Source organism: Leptodactylus fuscus, chromosome 4 (assembly GCF_031893055.1).
Source record: "Leptodactylus fuscus isolate aLepFus1 chromosome 4, aLepFus1.hap2, whole genome shotgun sequence".
Lineage (NCBI taxonomy): Eukaryota > Metazoa > Chordata > Amphibia > Anura > Leptodactylidae > Leptodactylus > Leptodactylus fuscus.
In genome coordinates, this window is record NC_134268.1 from 208,288,625 (window position 1) to 208,312,541 (window position 23,917).

Consider the following 23,917-nt stretch of genomic DNA (forward strand, 5'->3'; position numbering starts at 1 on the left):
AACCCCTAAATTAAACTCCCACCTCCACCTAACTTCTAATTTACATTAATTAAAAAAATGTATAATTACCCATATCCCTGTAGCGATCATGTGACCGCTCCAGGGACACTTTCTGATAATCCAGTGACATTCCATTTTACCGCTTCCCAAATGGAACATCTCCATTACACTTCCCCCTCCCCTATCCCCATCGATACTTGAAGCTTTCCTGTGTCCGGTGAATGGGCCCTCTCCCTCTTCTTGTCTTCTACAGTGGGCAGAATAGGGTGGCTAGGAACACAGGGAGAGTGGGAGAAGCTAGTAATGGGTGGGACTGGGAGGGGCTAGGCTTAGTGAGTGAGCGAGGTTGGGAGGGTCTAGACAAGTGAGAAAGCAGGGTTCTGTAACTGAGTGGGAGAGGAGGGGGCTGAGTGAGAGGGAGTTAGTGCAGCAAAGACACAGGAAGCTGCACAGCAGGAAGCTAACACCATGTAAACAAACACAAGTGGATGCAGCAGCAACCAGAGACACCAAGAAATCATTCCAAACCCTGCTAAAGGTATATGGATGTATTTAATAACCCATCACTAGCACTAACAGACCTTTATAAAAAAAATTTAAAAAAAGATTTTCTGCCTGGAAAACCCCTTTAATAAGTAGTACCTGGTCTAACCAGTATAAAAAGAACAGCCCTGTCTGCTTCCTGCTCCATTCTCTGTGAATCATATGTAGAGAACAGGTGACCAATGGAGTGCCAGACATCAGACCCCACTGATCTGACATTTATGATCTATGATAAGGATAGCTGATAACGGTAAAATAGCATCACATGATCAAACTCAATAGTTACCTGGAAGCCAGTTGAGATATCTAAATGGATCTCCACCGTCCCATCTCCAGCCAGCATTGAAGTCCAGACTATTGAGCCCGATCCATAAGGGTGTGGTGAGGGGGGTTGTTATCCCTACAGGATACAGGGAGGAATTGATTTAAAATATATATATATACTGTAACTGATCATGAAATCATCAAGACGTGTGTGGTGCACCATAGGGTTAAAGTGACAATTGATGACAATTGATTTAGAATTTCGACATAAAGTTTTTAGTGCATTTGTTTATACCCCAAATCAGGAATGAATCCAAAAAAGGGAAGAGAAGAACAAAAGATTTCAGGTTCAAGTGTCCTTGTGGGACAGGAAAAGATTTTTTAAAAAGTAAAAAATTAAGTCTAAAAAGAAATAGAATTTAAAATATCCACCTTTTAATTAAAAAAACCCATATAAAGTAAACAAAATAAAGTAAACAAACATGTTTGATATCATCACTTGTCCGCACTATCCAAAAAGAGCATTATTTATCCCTCACAGTAGACGCTATAGAAAAAAAAAATACTGCAATGTGAAAATTAGTGTATTTTGGTCACCTCACTTCTCCCCAAAAATAGTAATTAATAGTTTACCAATAATTAGCACCTTTAAAAACTACAATTTGCCCTGTAAATAAACAGCCCTTACACGTCTCCATCACCAAAATAGTAAAGTTATAGGCGTCAGAATACGGTGACCCCAATTTCAGACAATGACAATAATGTTAGTAAAGGTGGTAAAACCTAATAAAACCAATATAAATATAGTATCACCATAATTGTAACGACCTGCTGAACAAAGCTGCCATGTCAAGTTATGGGAAGAATATGCAAATCTGTCTTCCATGATGTAATTAGGAAGTCAGGGAAGACAGACTTGCACATTCCAGTGAGCGCCCTCTATTGGTTTGCAACACTGAGGCACCTGACTTCCTAATTACATCATGGAAGATCATGGACAGATTTGCATATTCTTCCCATGGTCCCTTGCAAAGCGGAGTGCTAAAGGCTTAATAAGTCTCCACACACCTATATGGTGGTCTCTCCCCAAGAAGTGACAATATCCCCCTAACCATGTCAACTTATGTCAATGTAATTGCCATAGGAACAAAATGTCAAAATGATAGATTTGTAGTTTGTTTTTGTTTTTTTTGTCATAAACCCCCAAAACATTAATAAAAGCTCATCAAAACATTATATGTACCCCAAAATGGTGCCAAATGAAAAGTACAACTTGTCACGCAAAGAATAAGCCCTCACATAGCGATGTCAACAGTAAAATAAAAAAGTTATGAAATTTGAAAGTCAGGAAAGGAAAATATGAAAAAAGTTGGCATGCTACCCTGTATCCTACCCTGTATCCTAAAAGGGTTAAAACACCTAGTATATCACAATTTCAGGTGATGTCATAAAAAAGTTTGGGAAATCTACAACACAACTGAATTGATGCGGTTGGCAATGGATTGGATCTGCCACATGGAGGTATTTCGCGACAGGGCCGACTGCATTGATGCGGTTGGCAACTGGACATGGAGGTATTTTCTGACAATCTTTCATTCCATCCATATGCATTTATCCCAGAACTGTGTAGGGAAAACCCCTACGCACCACCCACTTGACCCTCTTAGTATATAGGCGGTTGCATTGCATTTCTCTATGCTCTATATGTCTTATAAGGGGTTCGCTGCTACCTCATTCCTTATGTTTTTTTATTGTTTTGTTGTTGATGTTAAAAACATTTCAACATAAAAAAAAGTTTGGGAAATATTACTAAATATTTGTAGTTTATAACCCTCAGTGTTACATATGACAACCATTTCTTTATAAATATACCATTACCGTACCTGAATATATTAGACACCATTATGTCCATGTATCTATAGGGCATGTGTCTGCATGTGGTCTGTCACATATGGAAAAAGCAGTGTTATAAAGGGCACATGGTAGGTGACGGCTCTGTTGTAGACTTTTGATGACACTGGAAACTTAAACAATTGTTTGGATAACGGCAAAAAAATGTCTCCAGTGTATGAAGATAATACAATCTTCTATAGAGAATGGGTCTAGATAATCTGTGACTCCGCGTCGTTGACTCCACATTCATCATACATATCATACTATTGTCCTAATTCCTGTAGATCTCTGCCGTGTCCCTTCTGATTCTTCTCTACCTCGGTTCTTACCTGCAATGAATGATTGTTCTTGTAGTTCGGTTATACTCAGCAGTTCTGCGTCTTGTTGCTGGCAGCTTCTTCTGGCTTGGTACCACGTGAGGGCTGAATCAGAGTTAATCTGATAGTTGTCGCCAGTAACAGGATCTGCTGTCCACAAGTCCTTAGATGTAGCTGAGAAGAAAAATGTCTTATATAAGAGATGATAATCCGAAAATGGTGAATTATATAAAACAGGTTTGTTTTTTGTTTTTTTTTTAATTATGTTCGGTGATCTTACTATCACTTTAGACACCAATCTTGTAATATTCCATTTTCCACAATGCCTGTTAGAGTAGGCACTTCCTAATATCTTCAGCTCACCTGTCAGCTTTACTGTGGAGACTGAGACAGAAAAGCAGGGACAGGAGATCAAGGCCAGGGCCCCACGGGACGTAAACGCCGCGATTTGCCCGTGGCGGAGACGCTGTGGGAAAAATCGTGGCGTTGTACAGTGCAGGCAAAGTGGATGGGATTCATGCGAATCCCATCCCCACTTTATATAAAAGATTACAGCGCGGACACGCTGTAATCGCAGCACAGATATGTGTGCAAATCGCAGCATGTCAATTATATCTGCGGAAACGTCGGCGGCTTTCCTGTAGATAGAATGGGAAGAGAAAGTCCGCGGAGGAAAACTCTGTGAACTTTCTCTTAAAAGCGCTGCGGAAATAACTGAAATGCGTTCACGCAGCGGTTCTTCCCGCAGCGCTTTAATGCTGCGGATACGGCCCGTGGGGTCTTAGCCTTAATGACAGGTCTAATGTACTTCTGAAGCCCTGGATAATGCAGGATAGTAACACTGTGCACTCCCACACCGCTCCCTGGGACAGGGGACTGAACTTCATTACTGCTTAGAGACTAATAATCTTTGATATTTTTCTTGCCATTAATTCTGATTAATTTAAAGTGTACCTCCAATTTTAAAATACATTTTCACAAATGAATATTACATGTGATTATTAGAAATTTTGTAATTTATCTTAATAAGGAAATATGTTTCCTTCTCCACTTATCAGGCTACCTTTTACATAGAAACATAGAGAGACAGGAAAGGGGAGAAGGCAACTGGAAAAAAACAGCACCAATAGCTTCAGCTGCTAAACTCTGAATCGGGGAGCTCTTGTAACACTGCCATGATTCAAGACACTGAACAGAAAGCGTCAATAGATAAATTAACATTCCTCAATCCTCTTCTCTTCATAGATTTCTATGAGTCAGACTCTATATAAATAAACAGCCTGAGTGGAGATGAGGATTACAGTCTAATACATTTTCCTTAAAGGGGTATTCCTCCGAACATAACCATATTTAAAATTCTAGAAATGAAGCGACTTCAGACTATAATCATTTCCCTTCTGGTTCTATCTGAACAGGGTCGGATGGAACCGAACTGGGGTTCGCTTCGTCAGAACATAGGACATAACAAATCTTCTGGGGTTCATCCATATTTCGTCACAAATAAGATGAATAAAGAATCTTCAACTCTGCAAAATTTGTACTTATTAGAGATGAGCGAGTACTGTTGGGATCAGCCGATCCGAACAGCACGCTCGCATAGAAATGAATGGACGTAGCCAGCACACGGGGGGTTAAGCGGCCGGCCGCCGTCAAAGCGGAAGTACCAGGTGCTTCCATTCATTTCTATGGAGCGTGCTGTTCGGATCGGCTGATCAAACAGTATTCGCTCATCTCTACTTATTAATATTTTCAAAAATGTTTAACTTTTAATTGTCCACACTTTTAAATATGGTTATTTGTTCGTGGGAAATCACCTTTAAATAAGATATATTCCAATATTTCTTATAGTCATTTGTACTATCCATTTCTGACATTTTATACAAGGAGGCCCCCAGGGAAGTTTTTTTTATTAAAAAAAAAAAAAAAAAACACATACAATACCTTAAAAAAAAAATTAAGACATTAAGACTAAAAATGTTAAAAATTTAATTTAAAGTGATTTTCTGGGCATTAATACTGATGAGCTATCCTTAAGATAGATCAAAAATCTGATTGATCGAGGTCCAATACCGGGGAACCCCAGAGATTGATTGCTGGAAGTGCTAGCAGTACTCGGGTGAGTGCCACTTCTGCTTCAGAAGCCAATGACAACCATGAAAGCCTTAAATACAGCCTTAACTTCAGGCAAAAACAGTGTGAAGCAAAATCCTGCTCATCTGAGCACTAACAGCAAATACTAACTGTATGTGGTGCTTGCTACCAGCCACACGAATCAACAGGCTGCAAGTCACATCAGAACCGCTGTGTGGCTCAATATAGACATTTAAAGTACAGACGTCTTGTGAGTTTCACCAAAGCATGTTGTTTTGAAAAACTGATCATCTTGTAAAGCAAATATTTGACATATACAGCCAAGAGGAAAGACAAGAAAGGATACACCTGTAATAGACAACTCCATCAGTGTAGATCTTTATTAAACTTACATTTAGATGGACAAAATCCATACAGCTGGTCGGTGTCATAATCTGAGGTTGTAGAGCACCAGGGTCTTCCATCAGATCGTCCATCACTTGTACAGTCTACATAAACCTTGTTGTTGAGCTTGAAAGGGAACTTGCAGGGCCGACCATTACTATTCCCCCTCAGAGTGTATATTTCTGTGGAAAAGCAAATTATATCATTGTCCTCATGGTAGAATCAATATCTAGTTTACTTCATTATGAAATATACAAGATGTTGTAGGCCAACTAGAGATTTGTTTCTGGTATAATGGTAAACCCCAAAATCTTAGAGAAAGATGGAGCTACAAGTGAAAGCAGAAGGATGAAATAAAATGAAAATTGAAAACTGGTAGCAGACTGAGCTCTGTGTTATATAGGTTTATATGATCGAAGAGAGAAGCTGAGCTCTGTGTTATATAGGTTATATGATAGAGGAGAGAAGCTGAGCTCTGTGATATATAGGATTATATGATAGAGGAGAGAAGCTGTGCTCTGTGATATATAGGGTTATATGATAGAGGAGAGAAGCTGAGCTATGTGATATATAGGGTTATATGATCGAAGAGAGAAGCTGAGCTCTGTTTTATATAGGTTATATGATAGAGGAGAGAAGCTGAGCTCTGTGATATATAGGATTATATGATAGAGGAGAGAAGCTGAGCTCTGTGATATATAGGATTATATGATGGAGGAGAGAAGCTGAGCTCTGTGATATATAGGATTATATGATAGAGGAGAGAAGCTGAGCTCTGTGATATATAGGGTTATATTATAGAGGGAGAGAAGCTGTGCTCTGTGATATATAGGATTATATGATAGAGGAGAGAAGCTGAGCTCTGTGATATATAGGTTTATATGATCGAAGAGAGAAGCTGAGCTCTGTGTTATATAGGATTATATGATAGAGGAGAGAAGCTGAGCTCTGTGATATATAGGGTTATATTATAGAGGGAGAGAAGCTGTGCTCTGTGATATATAGGGTTATATGATAGAGGAGAGAAGCTGAGCTCTATGATATATAGGTTACTAGCTGGTACCCGCAACTTGGTCTGCAGTGATTGTAGCAGTGGGTATATACAGGTGTGGGTAAGGTTTTCGTACTGTGTATAAGGTATGGGATATGACATGTAACTTTGCATCTTGTTTTTGCTGTAATTCAGACAATACGTGAGACTTTTGTGTTGCAGTTACTTTGTATTTGAGCCGCTATATATACGGTGTTGGTATAAACTTTACATAGTGACTTTGGGACAGAAGTATTTGAAGTTAACCCTTTCCCGCTGATGGCATTTTTTGCTTTTCGTTTTTGACTCCCCTCCTTCTAAACCCCATAACTTTTTTATTTCTCCGCTCCCAGAGCCATATGAGGTCTTAATTTTTCTGGGACAAATTTTTCTTCATGATGCCGCCATTATTTATTCTATATAATGTACTGGGAAGCAGGGAAAAAATTCAGAATGGGGTGGATTTGAAGAAAAAATGCATTTCTGCGACATTCTTACGGGCTTTGGTTTTACGGCGTTCACTGTGCAACCAAAATGACATGTCCCCTGTATTCTGTGTTTCGTTACGATGCTGGGGATACCAAATTTATATGGTTGTATTTACATTTTGACCCCTTAAAAAAAATCCAAAACTGTGTTAAAAAATTTTTTTTGAAAAGTCGCCATATTCTGACAGCCGTAACTTTTTTATACATGCGTGTACGGGGATGTATAGGGCGTCTTTTTTTGAGGGAACGGGTGTACTTTGTAGTTCTACCATTTTCGGGAAATGTTATTGCTTTGATCACTTTTTATTCAAATTTTTATCAGAATCAAAACAGTGAAAAAACGGCGGTTTGGCACTTTTGACCATTTTTCCCGCTACGGAGTTTACCGAACAGGAAAAATATTTGTATAGCTTTGTAGAGCGGGCGATTTCGGACACAGGGATACCTAACATGTACACTCACCGGCCACTTTATTAGGTACACCTGTCCAACTGCTCGTTAACGCTTAATTTCTAATCAGCCAATCACATGGCAGCAACTCAGTGCATTTAGGCATGTAGACATGGTCAAGACAATCTCCTGCAGTTCAAACCGAGCATCAGTATGGGGAAGAAAGGTGATTTGAGTGCCTTTGAACGTGGCATGGTTGTTGGTGCCAGAAGGGCTGGTCTGAGTATTTCAGAAACTGCTGATCTACTGGGATTTTCACGCACAACCATCTCTAGGGTTTACAGAGAATGGTCCGAAAAAGAAAAAACATCCAGTGAGCGGCAGTTCTGTGGGCGGAAATGCGTTGTTGATGCCAGAGGTCAGAGGAGAATGGCCAGACTGGTTCCAGCTGATAGAAAGGCAACAGTGACTCAAATAGCCACCCGTTACAACCAAGGTAGCCAGAAGAGCATCTCTGAACGCCGCACAGTACGTCCAACTTTGAGGCAGATGGGCTACAGCAGCAGAAGACCACACCGGGTGCCACTCCTTTCAGCTAAGAACAGGAAACTGAGGCTACAATTTGCACAAGCTCATCGAAATTGGACAATTGAAGATTGGAAAAACGTTGCCTGGTCTGATGAGTCTCGATTTCTGCTGCGACATTCGGATGGTAGGGTCAGAATTTGGCGTCAACAACATGAAAGCATGGATCCATCCTGCCTTGTATCAACGGTTCAGGCTGGTGTTGGTGGTGTCATGGTGTGGGGAATATTTTCTTGGCACTCTTTGGGCCCCTTGGTACCAATTGAGCATCGTTGCAACGCCAAAGCCTACCTGAGTATTGTTGCTGACCATGTCCATCCCTTTATGACCACAATGTACCCAACATCTGATGGCTACTTTCAGCAGGATAATGCAATGCCATGTCATAAAGCTGGAATCATCTCAGACTGGTTTCTTGAACATGACAATGAGTTCACTGTACTCCAATGGCCTCCACAGTCACCAGATCTCAATCCAATAGAGCATCTTTGGGATGTGGTGGAACGGGAGATTCGCATCATGGATGTGCAGCCGACAAATCTGCGGCAACTGTGTGATGCCATCATGTCAATATGGACCAAAATCTCTGAGGAATGCTTCCAGCACCTTGTTGAATCTATGCCATGAAGAATTGAGGCAGTTCTGAAGGCAAAAGGGGGTCCAACCCGTTACTAGCATGGTGTACCTAATAAAGTGGCCGGTGAGTGTATGTGTTTCACAGTTTTTAACTACTTTTATATGTGTTCTAGGGAAAAAGGGGTGATTTGAATTTTTAATCCTTTTTATTTATTTTTTTATATTTTTTTTACTTTTATTAAACTTTTTTTTTGCATTTATTAGACCGCCTAGGGGTATTGACATGGGTGGGCGGTGTCGCGGATTGTCAGAGCGGTGGGGGTCGGCAAACATGGCTGCTCCGGAGCGTTATAGAGCGCCTCCTGGAGTATCGGTAAGGTGAGGGGCAAAGTGGTAAAGTATATGTATATGTGATTGTGTGGGGTTAGGGGCGAGGCTGTAGAGGGCAATAGGAATTTTGTGGCTTGCTATGGTCCAAAGTGTGTGAGATTGCAGAGATGGTGGTGTGAGTTTGGGTTTTGTGGGGGTCCTGGCACAAACATATGTGCGCTATTGTGACGAAAAGTAGCCTATTGCGCAATCGGGTGTATTAACTATGTTTGTGGAAAATTTCAGCCAAATCGGTCGAGCGGGTTTTGCGTGATTAAGGAACAAACATCCGAACATCCAAACTCACAAACCCACAAACTTTCACATTTATAATATTAATAGGATATGATAGAGGAGAGAAGCTGAGCTCTGTGATATGTAACCCTATAAACCTATACACAGAGCACAGATTCTCTTTATGATATTCTGAGCTCAGATATATCAAGTCACAGTTAAAATACCTGAATCTGTATAACCTACATGAGAGAAGGGAATGGGACTAAAGTATATAAATTTCTAATATGTTGAAAGGAATTTAAGATTCATGACAAACGTGTTTTTAATATAAAACTAAACACAAGAACAAAGAGAGAGTAGTAGATACTTGGCACAAACTTCCAGCAGATATGGATGGAAAATCCACAGTAAGTGACTGTAAACCTGGATATACTGTAGACATATCTATACTAAGATATGAATATGAAGACACTAATACAAGGGCAGACTAGATTGACCACATGGTCTTTGTCCATCTTCTCCTTACCTTCATAAGAATTACTACATAAATCCTCCTTTGTGGAATAGATTCTCCATTGGCTCCCGTCTCCTGTGCTATTGGAGATGATGATTTTCTTTCTATCTCTGCAGGTCATGTATAGATCACCATTGGTGACTCCAAACAAAGTCTCATTATTACATTGCCATTTCTGTAGGTCAGTGTTGGCGTCACATGTATGCAGCCCCACTGCTGACCCTTCTGTTATAGACGCTACAGACAGGCAGTGTGATGTCCCTACATTTATAAGCTGCTCCTCAGAAATCCATTGAAATTTCTGCCTAATAGAATTCTCATTACATTCAGCCATGACGAGGGAAGAATCCTCTGCTTGTAGACATCGCTTGTCGGGGGCATTGTAGATTAATAATGTTTTGGCACCTGAAAAGAGAGATGAATTTTATTGAAGAGGTTTTCCGGCCCCAAATTAATTATTCCTACTGATGACCTATCCAGAGGATAAGTTACCAGTATGTTATCTGACAAAGTCTAACCCCACACAGATCAGTTGTTGTAACAGCCTTCATGTGCTGGATGCTGCTAGTGGACGGGGAACTTGTGCAGCATCGCTCCTGTTCAAGTAATAGGGGTGTCACTACAATTCTCTGGCTGCACCACTATGCAGTGGGTGGGGCTACTGTGCTGCTCCAATTTCTTCAATAGGTGCTGCTGGCGCTCCCTGTATTCTGGCACACAGTGCCTGCTAAAACAGATGATCTGTACAGAGTCTGGGTGTTGGACCCCAACAGCTCACATACTGATGTCCTGTCTTCCGGATAGGTCATTAGTATAAAAAATAAATTTGGGGCCCAAAATCCCCTTTAATAAATTTTGCTGCAAAAGTGGTAGCTGTATCATAGCATTATAAATTTCTGCAGTAGCGATGGTGTGTGTTATGATGTTCTGCAGCATCTGAGGTATGTATAATGATTTATTATTTAATAGGAACTTACTTCTAGTGAAGTCCTGTCATGTGATGGACACACAGGCGCTCGGCTTGTTACACTTGTTGGAGCTGTTCCTTGTGATGAGTCTTGCACCTGTATGTCCATCACATGATCTGTATACAATGAATATAAGCAACTATGTAAGTAGGTTGAGATTTGGAAAACCCTGAGGAATTTATACACAAAAGTATTTTATAAAACGGTAACATTTTATTTCATTTTGTTAATTATTTGCTGAAACCAGAATTTTCTTTTTTTGGCTGAAGCCCCACAACGTGGAACTGCAGAGACAAAAATAAAATAAAAAAAAAATTATGAATTTTACAGTACCTGCAAACTGGATGGGTTTCTGGCTTATACCATACAAATATTGCAGAAAAAAAATCTGCAGTGTAATTGCCTGCGGTTTAGAAAAATTGCAACTTGACAATTCCAGGGTCCAGTGCAAACTTTTTGAAAGTGAAGTGGGCCACCAAATGCTCTCCTCCCATGATTTTATTTCCCCATTCAATCTGGGACTGTGGAGGGCGCTCCCGCAACCATAGGGCCTGGTCAATTCTCCCTGTAGAAATGCTGGCCTTTACTATATAGGGGTTATTTATATAACCCCTATATAGTAGAAAGTCGCAGTGGAAAACTCAGCAAAAATGCAATGTGGAAAAAAATGCAATGCGCTTCTGCCATGGTTTTTCTACAGCGTTTTTTTTTGTTTTTTTTTGCTGAAGTGTGCTACATGGGGCCTTAGTAGGGTTGAGCGATCGTGTTCAGAAATGATCGGATTCCGATCGGCGATCGAGGAAATTTCACGATCGGAATTCCGAACACAATCTTTTTAGGTGGGATCAGAGATCGGTGATTATTTCCCACAATGCTTTGCTACTGGCCAAGCCTTGTGGGAAAAGCTAACAATGTTAGCCTTCACACTGAGTATACGCTCCGCTCATTCTGAGCGGAGTGTATACTCAGTGTGAAGGCTTGCTGCAGTTCCATAGGAATGAATGGAGCAGCCGGCATACAGCCTTAACCCCCTGCGCGCTGGCTGCGTCCATTCATTCTAATGGGAGACTAGCTAACATCTCTAGTAGCGACTTGCCTGCAGAGATGGCTGGTCCGGTGCCTGGTGTTCTCGGTCTTCTTCACCTCGCTGCCCCCGCCCACCAGGTTAGTGTTAAAGAGCTAGGAAGAAGGCGGGGCTTGTGGCTTAGGAGAGTGTGGGCGGGTACAGGGTGGGGAGACGTGACGTCTGGCCTCCCAGTACCCGCCCACACTCTCCTAACCTGGGAGGCGGGGGCAGCGAGGCGAAGAAGAACGAGAACACCGGGCACCGGACCAGCCATCTCTGCAGGTAAGTGGACACCAGGGGGGACTAAGTAACCAGAGGATTAAAGAAAAAATCCTCTGGCTACTTAGTGATTAAAAAAAAAATCACTACACAGCGTGGATTCTAACAATTAAAGCGTTCGATTGTTAGATTCCATGCTGTATAGTGAATAGGATTGTTTTTAAAATCCGATCTCTGATTAGTAAAAAAATCCCATTGACTTGCATTGGGATCGAGATCGGGTTCGAATGAAAAATGATCGGAAATCGGATTTCAAAATTGATCCTGAAAAGTCAAGATCGGCTCAACCCTAGGCCTTAGCCTAAAGGGGTTTTCTGGCCAAAAATGGATTTTTCATACTGATGACCTATCTACAAGTTATTTTTGAAACCTGGACCCTGCACAGATCAGCTGTTCGAGCAGCCTTTAGGTACTGGAAGCTGCTGCAGTGGATGAAGATCACGTGCCGTCGGCTCCTATTATAGTATTAGGATCGGTGGTGCAATTCTGTCCTCTGTATATCCAACAGTTTATCTGTGTGGGGTCCAGCTATCAGAACTCCATTGCTGCCTTCCTGAAGTAGAAGTTTTTTGCCTTCTAAAAAACATTCTATTAAAACTTGTCACTCTGGTATTGATAGGGGTCCAATTTACCAGACGAAGGGGAATTGACGCAAATTTAACTAACATCAAACAGTGCATGATGAGACTCCCAGGGTGCAGGAAGAAGGCTAATTAGCATATGAAAAAAAACAGACTTATTCAAACACTTCTGAGGTCATTTACATACAGAAGGTAGGTGTGAAATAGCCTTTCTGAAGGCTATGCAAGGATGTGAAAAATATTTAGTTAAAAACTAAAACTTTTCCCAATGATCGAGCCCCTTTAAGCAGTGTTAAACTAGTCTTGTTTTAATAAATCTTATGAAGCATAACCATTAGAGATGAGCGAACAGTGTTCTATCGAACACATGTTCGATCGGATATCAGGGTGTTCGCCATGTTCGAATCGAATCGAACACCGCGTGGTAAAGTGTGCCAAAATTCGATTCCCCTCCCACCTTCCCTGGCGCCTTTTTTGCACCAATAACAGCGCAGGGTAGGTGGGACAGGAACTACGACACCGGGGGCATTGGAAAAAATTGGAAAAAGTCATTGGCTGCCGAAATCAGGTGACCTCCATTTTAGACGAATCGTGGATTTCAAATCCGGGTCATATGAGAATGTGAACTTTGTGACTATGAGACAGGGATAGCTGTACAGGCAGGGATAGCTAGGGATAACCTTTATTTAGGGGGGAATGTTATTAAAAATAACTTTTTGGGGCTCTATCGGGTGTGTAATTGTGATTTTTGTGAGATAAACTTTTTCCCATAGGGATTAGAGATGAGCGAGTACTGTTCGGATCAGCCGATCCGAACAGCACGCACGCATTGAAATGAATGGAAGCACCTGGTACTTCCGCTTTGACGCCGGCCGGCCGCTTAACCCCTCGCGTGCCGGCTACGTCCATTCATTTCAATGCGTGCGTGCTGTTCGGATCGGCTGAGCCGAACAGTACTCGCTCATCTCTAATAGGGATGCATTGGCCAGCGCTGATTGGCCGAATTCCGTACTCTGGCCAATCAGTGCTGGCCAATGCATTCTATTAGCTTGATGAAGCAGAGTGTGCACAAGGGTTCAAGCGCACCCTCGGCTCTGATGTAGCAGAGCCGAGGCTGCACAAGGGTTCAAGCGCACCCTCGGCTCTGATGTAGGAGAGACGAGGGTGCACTTGAACCCTTGTGCACTTGAACCCTTGTGCACCCTCGGCTCTGCTACATCAGAGCCGAGGGTGCGCTTGAACCCTTGTGCACACTCTGCTTCATCAAGCTAATAGAATGCATTGGCCAGCGCTGATTGGCCAATGCATTCTATTAGCCCGATGAAGTAGAGCTGAATGTGTGTGCTAAGCACACACATTCAGCTCTACTTCATCGGGCTAATAGAATGCATTGGCCAGCGCTGATTGGCCAGAGTACGGAATTCGGCCAATCAGCGCTGGCTCTGCTGGAGGAGGCGGAGTCTAAGATCGCTCCACACCAGTCTCCATTCAGGTCCGACCTTAGACTCCGCCTCCTCCGGCAGAGCCAGCGCTGATTGGCCGAAGGCTGGCCAATGCATTCCTAATCGAATGCAGAGACTTAGCAGTGCTGAGCCAGTTCTGCTCAACTACACATCTGATGCACACTCGGCACTGCTACATCAGATGTAGCAATCTGATGTAGCAGAGCCGAGGGTGCACTAGAACCCCTGTGCAAACTCAGTTCACGCTAATAGAATGCATTGGCCAGCGCTGATTGGCCAGAGTACGGAACTCGACCAATCAGCGCTGGCTCTGCTGGAGGAGGCGGAGTCTAAGATCACTCCACACCAGTCTCCATTCAGGTCCGACCTTAGACTCCGCCTCCTCCAGCAGAGCCAGCGCTGATTGGCCGAATTCTGTACTCTGGCCAATCAGCACTGGCTAATGCATTGTATTGGCGTGATGAAGCAGTGCTGAATGTGTGTGCTTAGCACACTCATTCAGCTCTACTTCATCGGGCTAATAGAATGCATTGGCCAATCAGCGCTGGCCAATGCATTCTATTAGCGTGAACTGAGTTTGCACAGGGGTTCTAGTGCACCCTCGGCTCTGCTACATCAGATTTCTACATCTGATGTAGCAGTGCCGAGTGTGCATCAGATGTGTAGTTGAGCAAAACTGACTCAGCACTGCTAAGTCTCTGCATTCGCATAGGAATGCATTGGCTAGCCTTTGGCCAATCAGCGCTGGCTCTGCCGGAGGAGGCGGAGTCTAAGGTCGGACCTGAATGGAGACTGGTGTGGAGCGATCTTAGACTCCGCCTCCTCCAGCAGAGCCAGCGCTGATTGGTCGAGTTCCGTACTCTGGCCAATCAGCACTGGCCAATGCATTTCTATGGGGAAAAGTTAGCTTGCGAAAATCGCAAACTGACAGGGATTTCCATGAAATAAAGTGACTTTTATGCCCCCAGACATGCTTCCCCTGCTGTCCCAGTGTCATTCCAGGGTGTTGGTATCATTTCCTGGAGTGTCATAGTGGACTTGGTGACCCTCCAGACACGAATTTGGGTTTCCCCCTTAACGAGTTTATGTTCCCCATAGACTATAATGGGGTTCGAAACCCATTCGAACACTCGAACAGTGAGCGGCTGTTTGAATCGAATTTCGAACCTCGAACATTTTAGTGTTCGCTCATCTCTAATAACCATTACTGGGTGCCATTCTCCATTTTGGTCTAGTTATGTCCTGCACCAGGTGGGAAAGGTAATGTGTATATTTTTCATTTTTTTGTGAAACCCTGTTTCCTGTATTAGATTGTCTCAGGATAGATATAGGTGGCATACTGTATCTCTAGGAAATGTGCAATTTCCCAATCCTGGGGGCCACCAATCTGCTGTAAACTACTCAGAATATTAGAGCAAAGTAGCTCTGCATGGGGGGGTCCATCAAACAGCAGTCGGTCACCTACCTATCAGATGGTGGTGGTATACCCTAGTGACCTACACCCCCAATCACCCCATAATGATCATATGAGTCATATATATATAGGCTGCCTATATCTCCAGACATATCTATAACCACCACCCTAGCACATGTAAGTACAGTGTAACTTACCCAGCAGACCAGGCGGCCACATAAGGTATAGAAGTGTGAGTAATATGGAGGCAGTCATTGTATATATCGCATTATTCTGTCCAGGTTCCACATGAATATCTCTGCACCAAGCAAGTCCTATTACAGGTCACTGTAGGAAGATTGTGACATCCAGAAATGTGATCTGTATATAATAAAGGACTATATGGTCACATGGGACCTAACAGGACCTCCCAGTCCTAAGAGCCACGTAATCTGCAGTAACTTCCCTTTACTATTGTTACATAATATCATCAGAAAGCCACAATCCTGCCAGTTTGGTATTCACCTATTAGTCAGTTCATGATTTTGGTTTCTTTGGATTTATGAGTCATTATTAGAATTTCTTGCAAAAGGTCAAAACTGTTGACATCACATATTTGTATCTTTGTAACTTATATTACTGAAACCTGGCCTCACACTTTAAGCTACAATACTAAATAACTACCTTTTCAAAGATGATATCCATTGAAAATCCCGCGAGTATTAAACAGACAGTCAGATGCAAATGTCAATGTAGCCTTAGGCCAGGGCCCCACGGATCAGAAATGCCACGATTTGCCTGCAGAGGAGATGCTGCGGGAAAAATCGCGGCATTGTACAGTGCGGGCAAAGTGGATGGGATTCATGCGAATCCCATTCCCACTTTGTGGAAAAGATCGCAGCGCGGACACGCTGCGATTTGCAAAGCCGTTGCGGCTTTGCAAATCGCAGCATGTCAGTTATATCTACAGAAACGCCGGCGGCTTTCTCGTACATATAATGTTAAGAGAAAATCCGCGGAGGAAAACTCTGTGAACTTTCTCTTAAAAGCGCTGCAGAAAGAACCGCAATGCGTTCACACAGCGGTACTTCCCGCAGCGCTTTAGTGATGCGGATACAGCCCGTGGGGCCTTAGCCTTACAGAGTGTTCACACATAGGAATTTGATGCTGAATTAGTCATGTAAAAAAAAAAATTCAGCTTCTTCTGCTTGATATAAGCTGATGCAGATTTTGATGCTGAATTTGAATTTGGAGAAGAGTGCCCCTGTGCAGCCATGGCCATAAGTGTTGGCACCCCTGAATTTTTTCCAGAAAATAAAATATTTCTCCCACAGAATTATTTCAATTACACATGTGTTGTTATATACATGTTTATTTCCTTTGTGTGTATCGGAACAACACAAAAAAAATGAACAAAAAAATGGCAAAAATGATATAATTTCACACAAAACTCCAAAAATGGGCTGAACAAAATTACTACCATCCTCAACTTAATATATGGTTGCACATCCTTTGGAAAAAAATAACTGATATCAATCACTTCCTATATCCATCAAAAAGCTTCTTACACCTCTCAACTGGAATTTTGGACTCTTTTTGCAAACTTCACCAGGTCTCTCTTTGGAGAATCAGTTTTAAGATCTCTCCACAGGTGTTTAGTGAAATTCAGTCTCATTGCTGGCCACTTCAGAATTCTCCAGCACTTTGTTTCCATCCATTTCTGGGGGCTTTTTGAAGTAGGTTTGGGATCATTGTCCTGCTGGAAGACTTATGTCCTAGGGCACAAACCCAGCGTTTTGACAATGGGCCCTACATGGCTACATAAAATCCTTTAGTAATCTTAAGATTTCGTGAAGCCTTGCGCACAGTCAAGGCACCCAGTGCCAGAGGCAGCAAATTAACCCCGAAACATCTTTGATCCACCATATTTGACTCTTGGTACTGTGTTCTATTCTTTGTAGGCCTCATTCCGTTTTCTGTAAACAGTTGAATGATGGGCTTTACCAAAAAACTCTTGGTCTTTCCTTTCCACAAGACGTTTTCCCAGAAGGATTTGGCTTACTCAGGTATATTTTGGCTGTAAACTGCTGTCTAGCTTTTTAATGTTTTTGTGTTAGCAGTGGGTTTCTCCTGGGTCGATTGTAGCTGGATAGTTGTCGCTGACACTGACTCACCCTGAGCCTACAGGACAACTTAAATTTTTTTGGAACTTGATTGGGGCTGCTTATCCACCATCTGGACTATCCTGCGTTGCAGCCTTTCATAATTTTTTCTCTTCTGTCCACATCCACAGAGATTAGCTACAGTGCCATTGGTTGTAAACTTCTTGATTATTTTGGGCACAGTGGACAAAGGAACATCAAGCACTTTGGAGATGGACTGGTAACCTTGAGATTGTTAATTTCTAGAGATGAGCGAGTAGTGTTCAATCGAGTAGATGTTCGATCGAATACTATGGTATTCGAAATACTCGTACTCGATCGAAGTTTAATGTTCGATGCAGAACCAGCGTTGATTGGCAGAATGCCTGGCAGAGTGAATGAAGAGCCGGAAGACGCCGCGGGGAAGCTGCACGGAGAAGACTTCTCAGAGGATCCAGCCCGACCCTCACTCGTGGACTTGGTAAGTATAATTTGATTGAACGTTGCCTACCCCTGAAACGAGCATTTTCCCCTCATAGACTATAATAGGGTTTGATATTCGATTCCAGTAGTTGAATATTGAGGGGCTACTCGAAACGAATATCGAACCTCGAACATTTTACTGTTCTCTCATCTCTAATATTTACCAATCACTAAGCTCACACACATACGTGCATTATACATTTCTCCATAGGCCCAAATCTGCCACCCCTCCTGACCATTCACAATGGCACCCATCAAGGTTTATGTACACATACAACAGACGATTGTTTACATGTTAGTACATTTTTCTTTGTATAACTTTATCAACAAGATTTACTCGTCTTTGTGTAATATACATATTGTCCTTATTGTTCTGTATGTTTTATTGATATGGCGTATTAACAGTGATGGCTCATAGATTATAGTCAGGGACAATATACTGTATATATAAGATGTAATTATAATCTTTATTGAGGAGTAACAATATAGAATAGATACAATTTAGTATATTTCTCTTAGGGGTTAAAATTTTTAAGTGTGGAGACACTAATTAAGGGTGTTTTTAAGGAAGCCTAGCACAATCTGTCAGTATGCCATGAGGAAGGAACGATGTTCTGAAATGTGTAGCCTTGCAATACATTGTATCCACTCCAATCCATCGTATATATGACGGATTGTATATATCGTATATATGATGGATTCTTACGGATGAAGAATAAAGGTTAAATTTTATCAAACTCCCACCTGGTGAATGCTGGATGTATATCTTCTTCATTCAAGAACCCGTCAAGGTTGCTCTCTCTCCCCAATCCTATGTGCCCTAGAAATGGAGCCTCTCCCAGTTGCCATCCAGCATAATGGAGACATACAGGGGCTGCGCTCCAGAGACCTGCAATTCAAAATCTCAACATATGCAGAAAACGTCTTGCTTTTCATCAACCAGCCTATAATGGCACTCCCCTCCCTCCTCTGTGAAATTGCCAATTATAGTTTTTCTCAGCGACTACAAAATTCACCTTTCTAAAAGTGCCACAATCAACTTCTCCTTGGCCGACTTTAGTTTTCTCCGACTTTCCCTTCACCTGGTCATCCAAAGCCATCAAATACTTAGGGGAGCAACTCCACAGTTCCCTTTAAGACACCTTCCAACTTCCTACCAGTCTTATGTACCCTCCAGTTTGACCTCACTCACTGGGACACTAAAGGACTTTCTTGGCTAGACCGCATTAACCTTTTAAAAATGAACATCCTCCCTAGACTCCTCTACCTTTTCCAGACAGTCCCTGTCACCCTCCCCATAGAGTTTTTCTCCATCATCCAGAGAACACTCTCCAAATTTATCTGATCTTTGTTCCGTCTTCTTCTTACATCTCTTCTATGGCTCCATTGGTTGGACAAAGATCTGATCTCCCACTTCTGATCTCTCGCATGTCCTAGGTGAGTGACATCTCCACCTCACCGTTTAGCCACTTTTCACAAACAATGGTCCACTGACTCCCATCTTGGGTAACCCAGACTTTCCTGTGGCCCTTTGTCCCACCTTTCTTCCCACCTCACTGGCCACGAGCCTCTCACATTCTCCCAGGTGCTGTCCCCATCTTCTCTCCTCCCTTATTCTGATCTGGTTCATCAGGAAACCCAAAACCTAGCCTCTCAATGGCAATATCTACAACTGCACAATTTCTACACCACTTCAAAAAAGACACAAAACCTCCCAAGGTAGCTGTATCCATGTGAACTTTTTTGCATATCCTCCACCATGCCAGGGGCGGGGGTCCTATCTCAGTTATATACAGTCTGTTTTCCAAAAAGGATGATCTGCTGCCATCATTTAGTGTGGACTATGAGAGGGAGCTTAGGGACTCCTTTCCACCAGATTTGTATCTCTCCACCTTCCAGTAAATTTTCTATCTCATATAAAGCTGAGGAGATTAACTATAAACTTCTCTCCAACTGGTACAGAGTACTTTCTTCCTTCCATGAGATCTTCGCCACAGCACTGGATCTTTAGGGAGATGTGCCACCTCCAGACTGCCCCATATTGCAGCCTTCATAGATTCATTATACAGTCATCAAGAAAGATACTGACATTGCACTGAAGGATAACCCAGTCCCTCTCATTCTCTCTATTTTTCCCTGTAAACTTCAAAAGCACGTTCATAAACTGATTGGCTTCTTGCTTGCGGCAGCCAGATCCATCATACCCAGATTGTGGAAGTCCACTTCATCTCCTTCCATGTCAGATAGGCTGCAAGAGATTCCTACACATCTGGCTTATGGAGCATCTGGTTGCACAACTCAGGCCAGATGATAGTGCTCACCAAAAAGTGTGGCTCCTGTGGAACACTTTTTATTACTCCACTGCCTTCCAAGACATCCATTCGCACCCCTTCATCCTAAGCCCACCTTTCCTACCATACAAACCTGCATCCTTCCAACCACACTCTGATTCCTTTCCTACTACCTCCCCCACGCATGTCTCTGCTTCCCCACCAGACCTCTGTTTGTACTGTTCTGTCTGATGGGAGACAAGGTCTTCTCCCTGTTATTTTCTGCCCTGAGATTAGTTATTTACTGTATTGAAATTTATGTGTATTTGCGATGTGAACAGAGCCCAATACTCTTTTATTCTACTTTTGGTTTTTGTCCTTGAGCTCTGTGATATACAGGTTTATATGATTTGGAGCAGGATTCCTGAGAAAGCCCTGACAGGACTCCTAAGAGAGACAGTAAGAGTCCTGATGACCCGCCCACACACAGTGATTGAGAGCTCTCCCTCTATCAATGTATACACAGAAGCTGTAAGTCCTAACTCTCTACATACATGTAGAACATAACTTAAAGGGGTTTTCCAGGCAGAAAATATTTTTTTTTAGAAAGGTGTGTTAGTGATGTAACAGCCATATACCTTTAGCAGTGTTTGGAGTGATTTTTGGGTGTCTCTGGTTGCTGCTTCTTCCTTTGTGTTTGTTTACCTGCTGTTAGCTTCCTGTGTAGCTGCTGCACTAACTCCCTCTCACTCAGCCTCCCCTTCTCTCTCACTCCATTACAAAACCCTCCATCTCACTAAACCTAGCCCCTCCCACCCTGCCTGTCTCCCTATGCCTAGCCCCTCCCATTCTCACTGACTAGCGATCCCGCCCCTCCCAGTCTTACTATGACTAGCGATCCCTCCCATTACTAGCCCCTCCTACTCTCCCCATCTCCCTAGCTAAGCTATTATGCCCACTACTAGAAGACAGGAAGAGGGGGAGGAGCTGTTCCCCAGACACAGGAAGGCTTGGTAAGTATCGATGGGAGGGGGAAGAACAATGGTGGCATTCTGTTTTGGAAGTGATGAAACGGAAAGTCGCTGGGTTATCATAAAGTATGGGTAATTATAGATTTTTTTAAATTGATGTAAATTAGAAGTTAGTTGGAGGGATGTAGTTTAGTTTAGGGGTTAATTATTAGTTTATCCTAACCAACCCCTTCCCCCCGCTTCTTTCTTATTCCAATCTTGACATGTAGGCATCTGTCAACCAGAGATTTGTTAAAATCCATTAAAAAATTTTTTAAAAAAGTGTACTTATACTGTTCTTATTTTGGATGCTTCTGTATAGAATAGTGCAGCTAAATATTCTATTCAGAAAATAAAAAGTGAACTGACATATACTGGAGGCAAAAGGAAAGCTGTTCAATACGGTGAACCAGAACTATAGACATTTCTGATGTAAAGATTGTGAGCCTTCCCGGTTATACTTCAAATATAGTATGAAATCTACTTTACTCGTCTTAGCTGGTGACAGAAGGGTCCAAAAATAGAGGAGAAGAACTTACAGGGGAATTTTATATTCAGTTTAGAGAAGTCTGAAAAATGGGAAGCCGAGAAACTGGAAGGAAACAGAGTCCATGTGGCTGGTAGAGAGGCTAAAGAGATAGGATTTCTTTCTTGGCCATGCTCCACTCAGTTATTATCTAGAATTGAGAAGAAGAAGAAAAAGAAGGTGGGGGATCTGGGCATGGAGATGTATTTACAAGGTCATAGAACTGCAAAACTACTGAACTGAACCATGATTAGGGTTGAGCCGATCTTGACTTTTCAGGATCGATTTTAAAATCCGATTTCCGATCATTTTTCATTCGAACCCGATCTCGATCCCAAATCCGATCCCAATGCAAGTCAATGGGATTTTTTTATTAATTGGAGATCGGATTTTAAAAGCAATCCTATTCACTATACAGCATGGAATCTAACAATTGTTAGAATCCACGCTGTGTAATGAATCACTGAAGTAGCCAGAGGATTTTTTTTTTAATCCTCTGGCTACTTAGTCCCCCCTGGTGTCCACTTATCTCCAGAGATGGCTGGCCCTGTGCCCCGTGCCTTCATTCTTCGCCTCGCTGCTGCTCCACGCTGCTTTTCTTCCTTCACTGCCCCCTCCCTGCCAGGTTAGGAGAGTGTGGGCGGGTACTGGGAGGGGAGATGTCACATCTCCCCGCCCTGTACCCGCCCACACTCTAAGCCACAAGCCCCACCTACCTAGCGCTTTAAACACTAACCTGGGAGGCGAGGCAAGAAGAAAGAGGGCACCGGAGCAGCCATCTCTAGAGGTAAGTAGCTGCTAGAGATTTAGTTTAGCCTTCCATTCTAATGAATGGAGGCAGCCGGCGCGCAGGGAATTAAGGCTGTGTGTCGGCTGCTTCCATTCATTCCTATGGAACTGCAGTGAAGCCTTCACACTGAATATACAGCGTATACTCAGTGTGAAGGCTAAGCAAAGCATTGTGGGAAAAATCACCGATCTCGATCCCACATAAAAAGATCGTGTTCGGAATTCTGATGGCGATCGTGAAAGCTTCTTGATCGCCGATCGGAATCCGATCTTTTCCGAACACGATCGCTCAACCCTAACCATGATATTACTAGTGATCTCACATTATTCTGTCCTTTTCATCTACAAACAGGACAAGTAAAGCCATTCCACATATGTAGGGTTGCAATAAACTGCAGTCACTTACATTCTTATTTGGCAAAACCACCCTTGTGTGGCTGAGCAAGAGAACCTATTTTATAAGTAGAAGGTTCTGGACTTTAAAGGAGCCTTCACACGGAGTTACGCTCCGCTCATTCTGAACGTAAAACTCATTCAGAATGAGCGCGTAAAAACCAGATCCCATTGACTTGAATGGGTGTCGGCATAAGCGCGTATCACATTGAAAGCAATAGGTAAAAAAAAAAAGCCTCCCATTGATTTCAATGTGATACGCACATATGCCAGCACCCATTCAAGTCAATGGGATCTGGTTTTTACGCCGCTCATTCTGAATGAGTTTTACGTTCAGAATGAGCGGAGCGTAACTTCGTGTGAAGGCTCCCTAAGCTGATCACAGGGCTTCTTTTTGAGATCCCCAACAATACGTTGTTTTTTAAAAAAAATAAAAATGAGGACTGTTACTCCCCCCTTTTTCCTTTACGGTAGTTTTATTTACATTTTAACCCCTTAACAAAAATCCAAAACGTTGCAAAATATGCAAAGTTTCTGGATTTGCAAAATCCAAAAATATTTTCTTAAAGTCGCCATATTCTGACATCCTTCATTGTCTTATATTTTCGTGTACAGGATGAATAGGGCATCTTTTTCACAGGACCAGATGTTTTCTTTAGTTATATCATTCTGGGGAATGTCTATTGCTTTTATCACTTTTTATTCAAGTTTTTATCAGAAGCAAAACAATGAAAAAACAGCAGTTTGTAAAAAAAAATTTTACCATAAGTGAAAAATAATTTTATAATTTTGTAGACCAGGCATTTTCGGACACAAGGATACCTAATGCATATGTGATTCATAGTAATTTTCTACATTCATATGTATTTTAGGG

General features: G+C 42.3%; 1 protein-coding gene across 1 annotated transcript in view; it reads right to left on the reverse strand.

Annotated features, from left to right (window-relative positions):
- The window catches only part of LOC142201187 (macrophage mannose receptor 1-like), a 183,087-nt gene that overhangs the window by 72,035 nt on the left and 87,135 nt on the right, over positions 1-23,917 (reverse strand). The window contains exons 28-31 of the mRNA XM_075272015.1: positions 9,694-10,086; positions 5,501-5,674; positions 3,030-3,191; positions 830-943 (exon numbers count right to left, since the gene is read on the reverse strand). Of these exons, the coding sequence (XP_075128116.1) occupies positions 830-943; positions 3,030-3,191; positions 5,501-5,674; positions 9,694-10,086 (843 nt within the window). The remainder of the gene's footprint in view (positions 1-829; positions 944-3,029; positions 3,192-5,500; positions 5,675-9,693; positions 10,087-23,917) is intronic.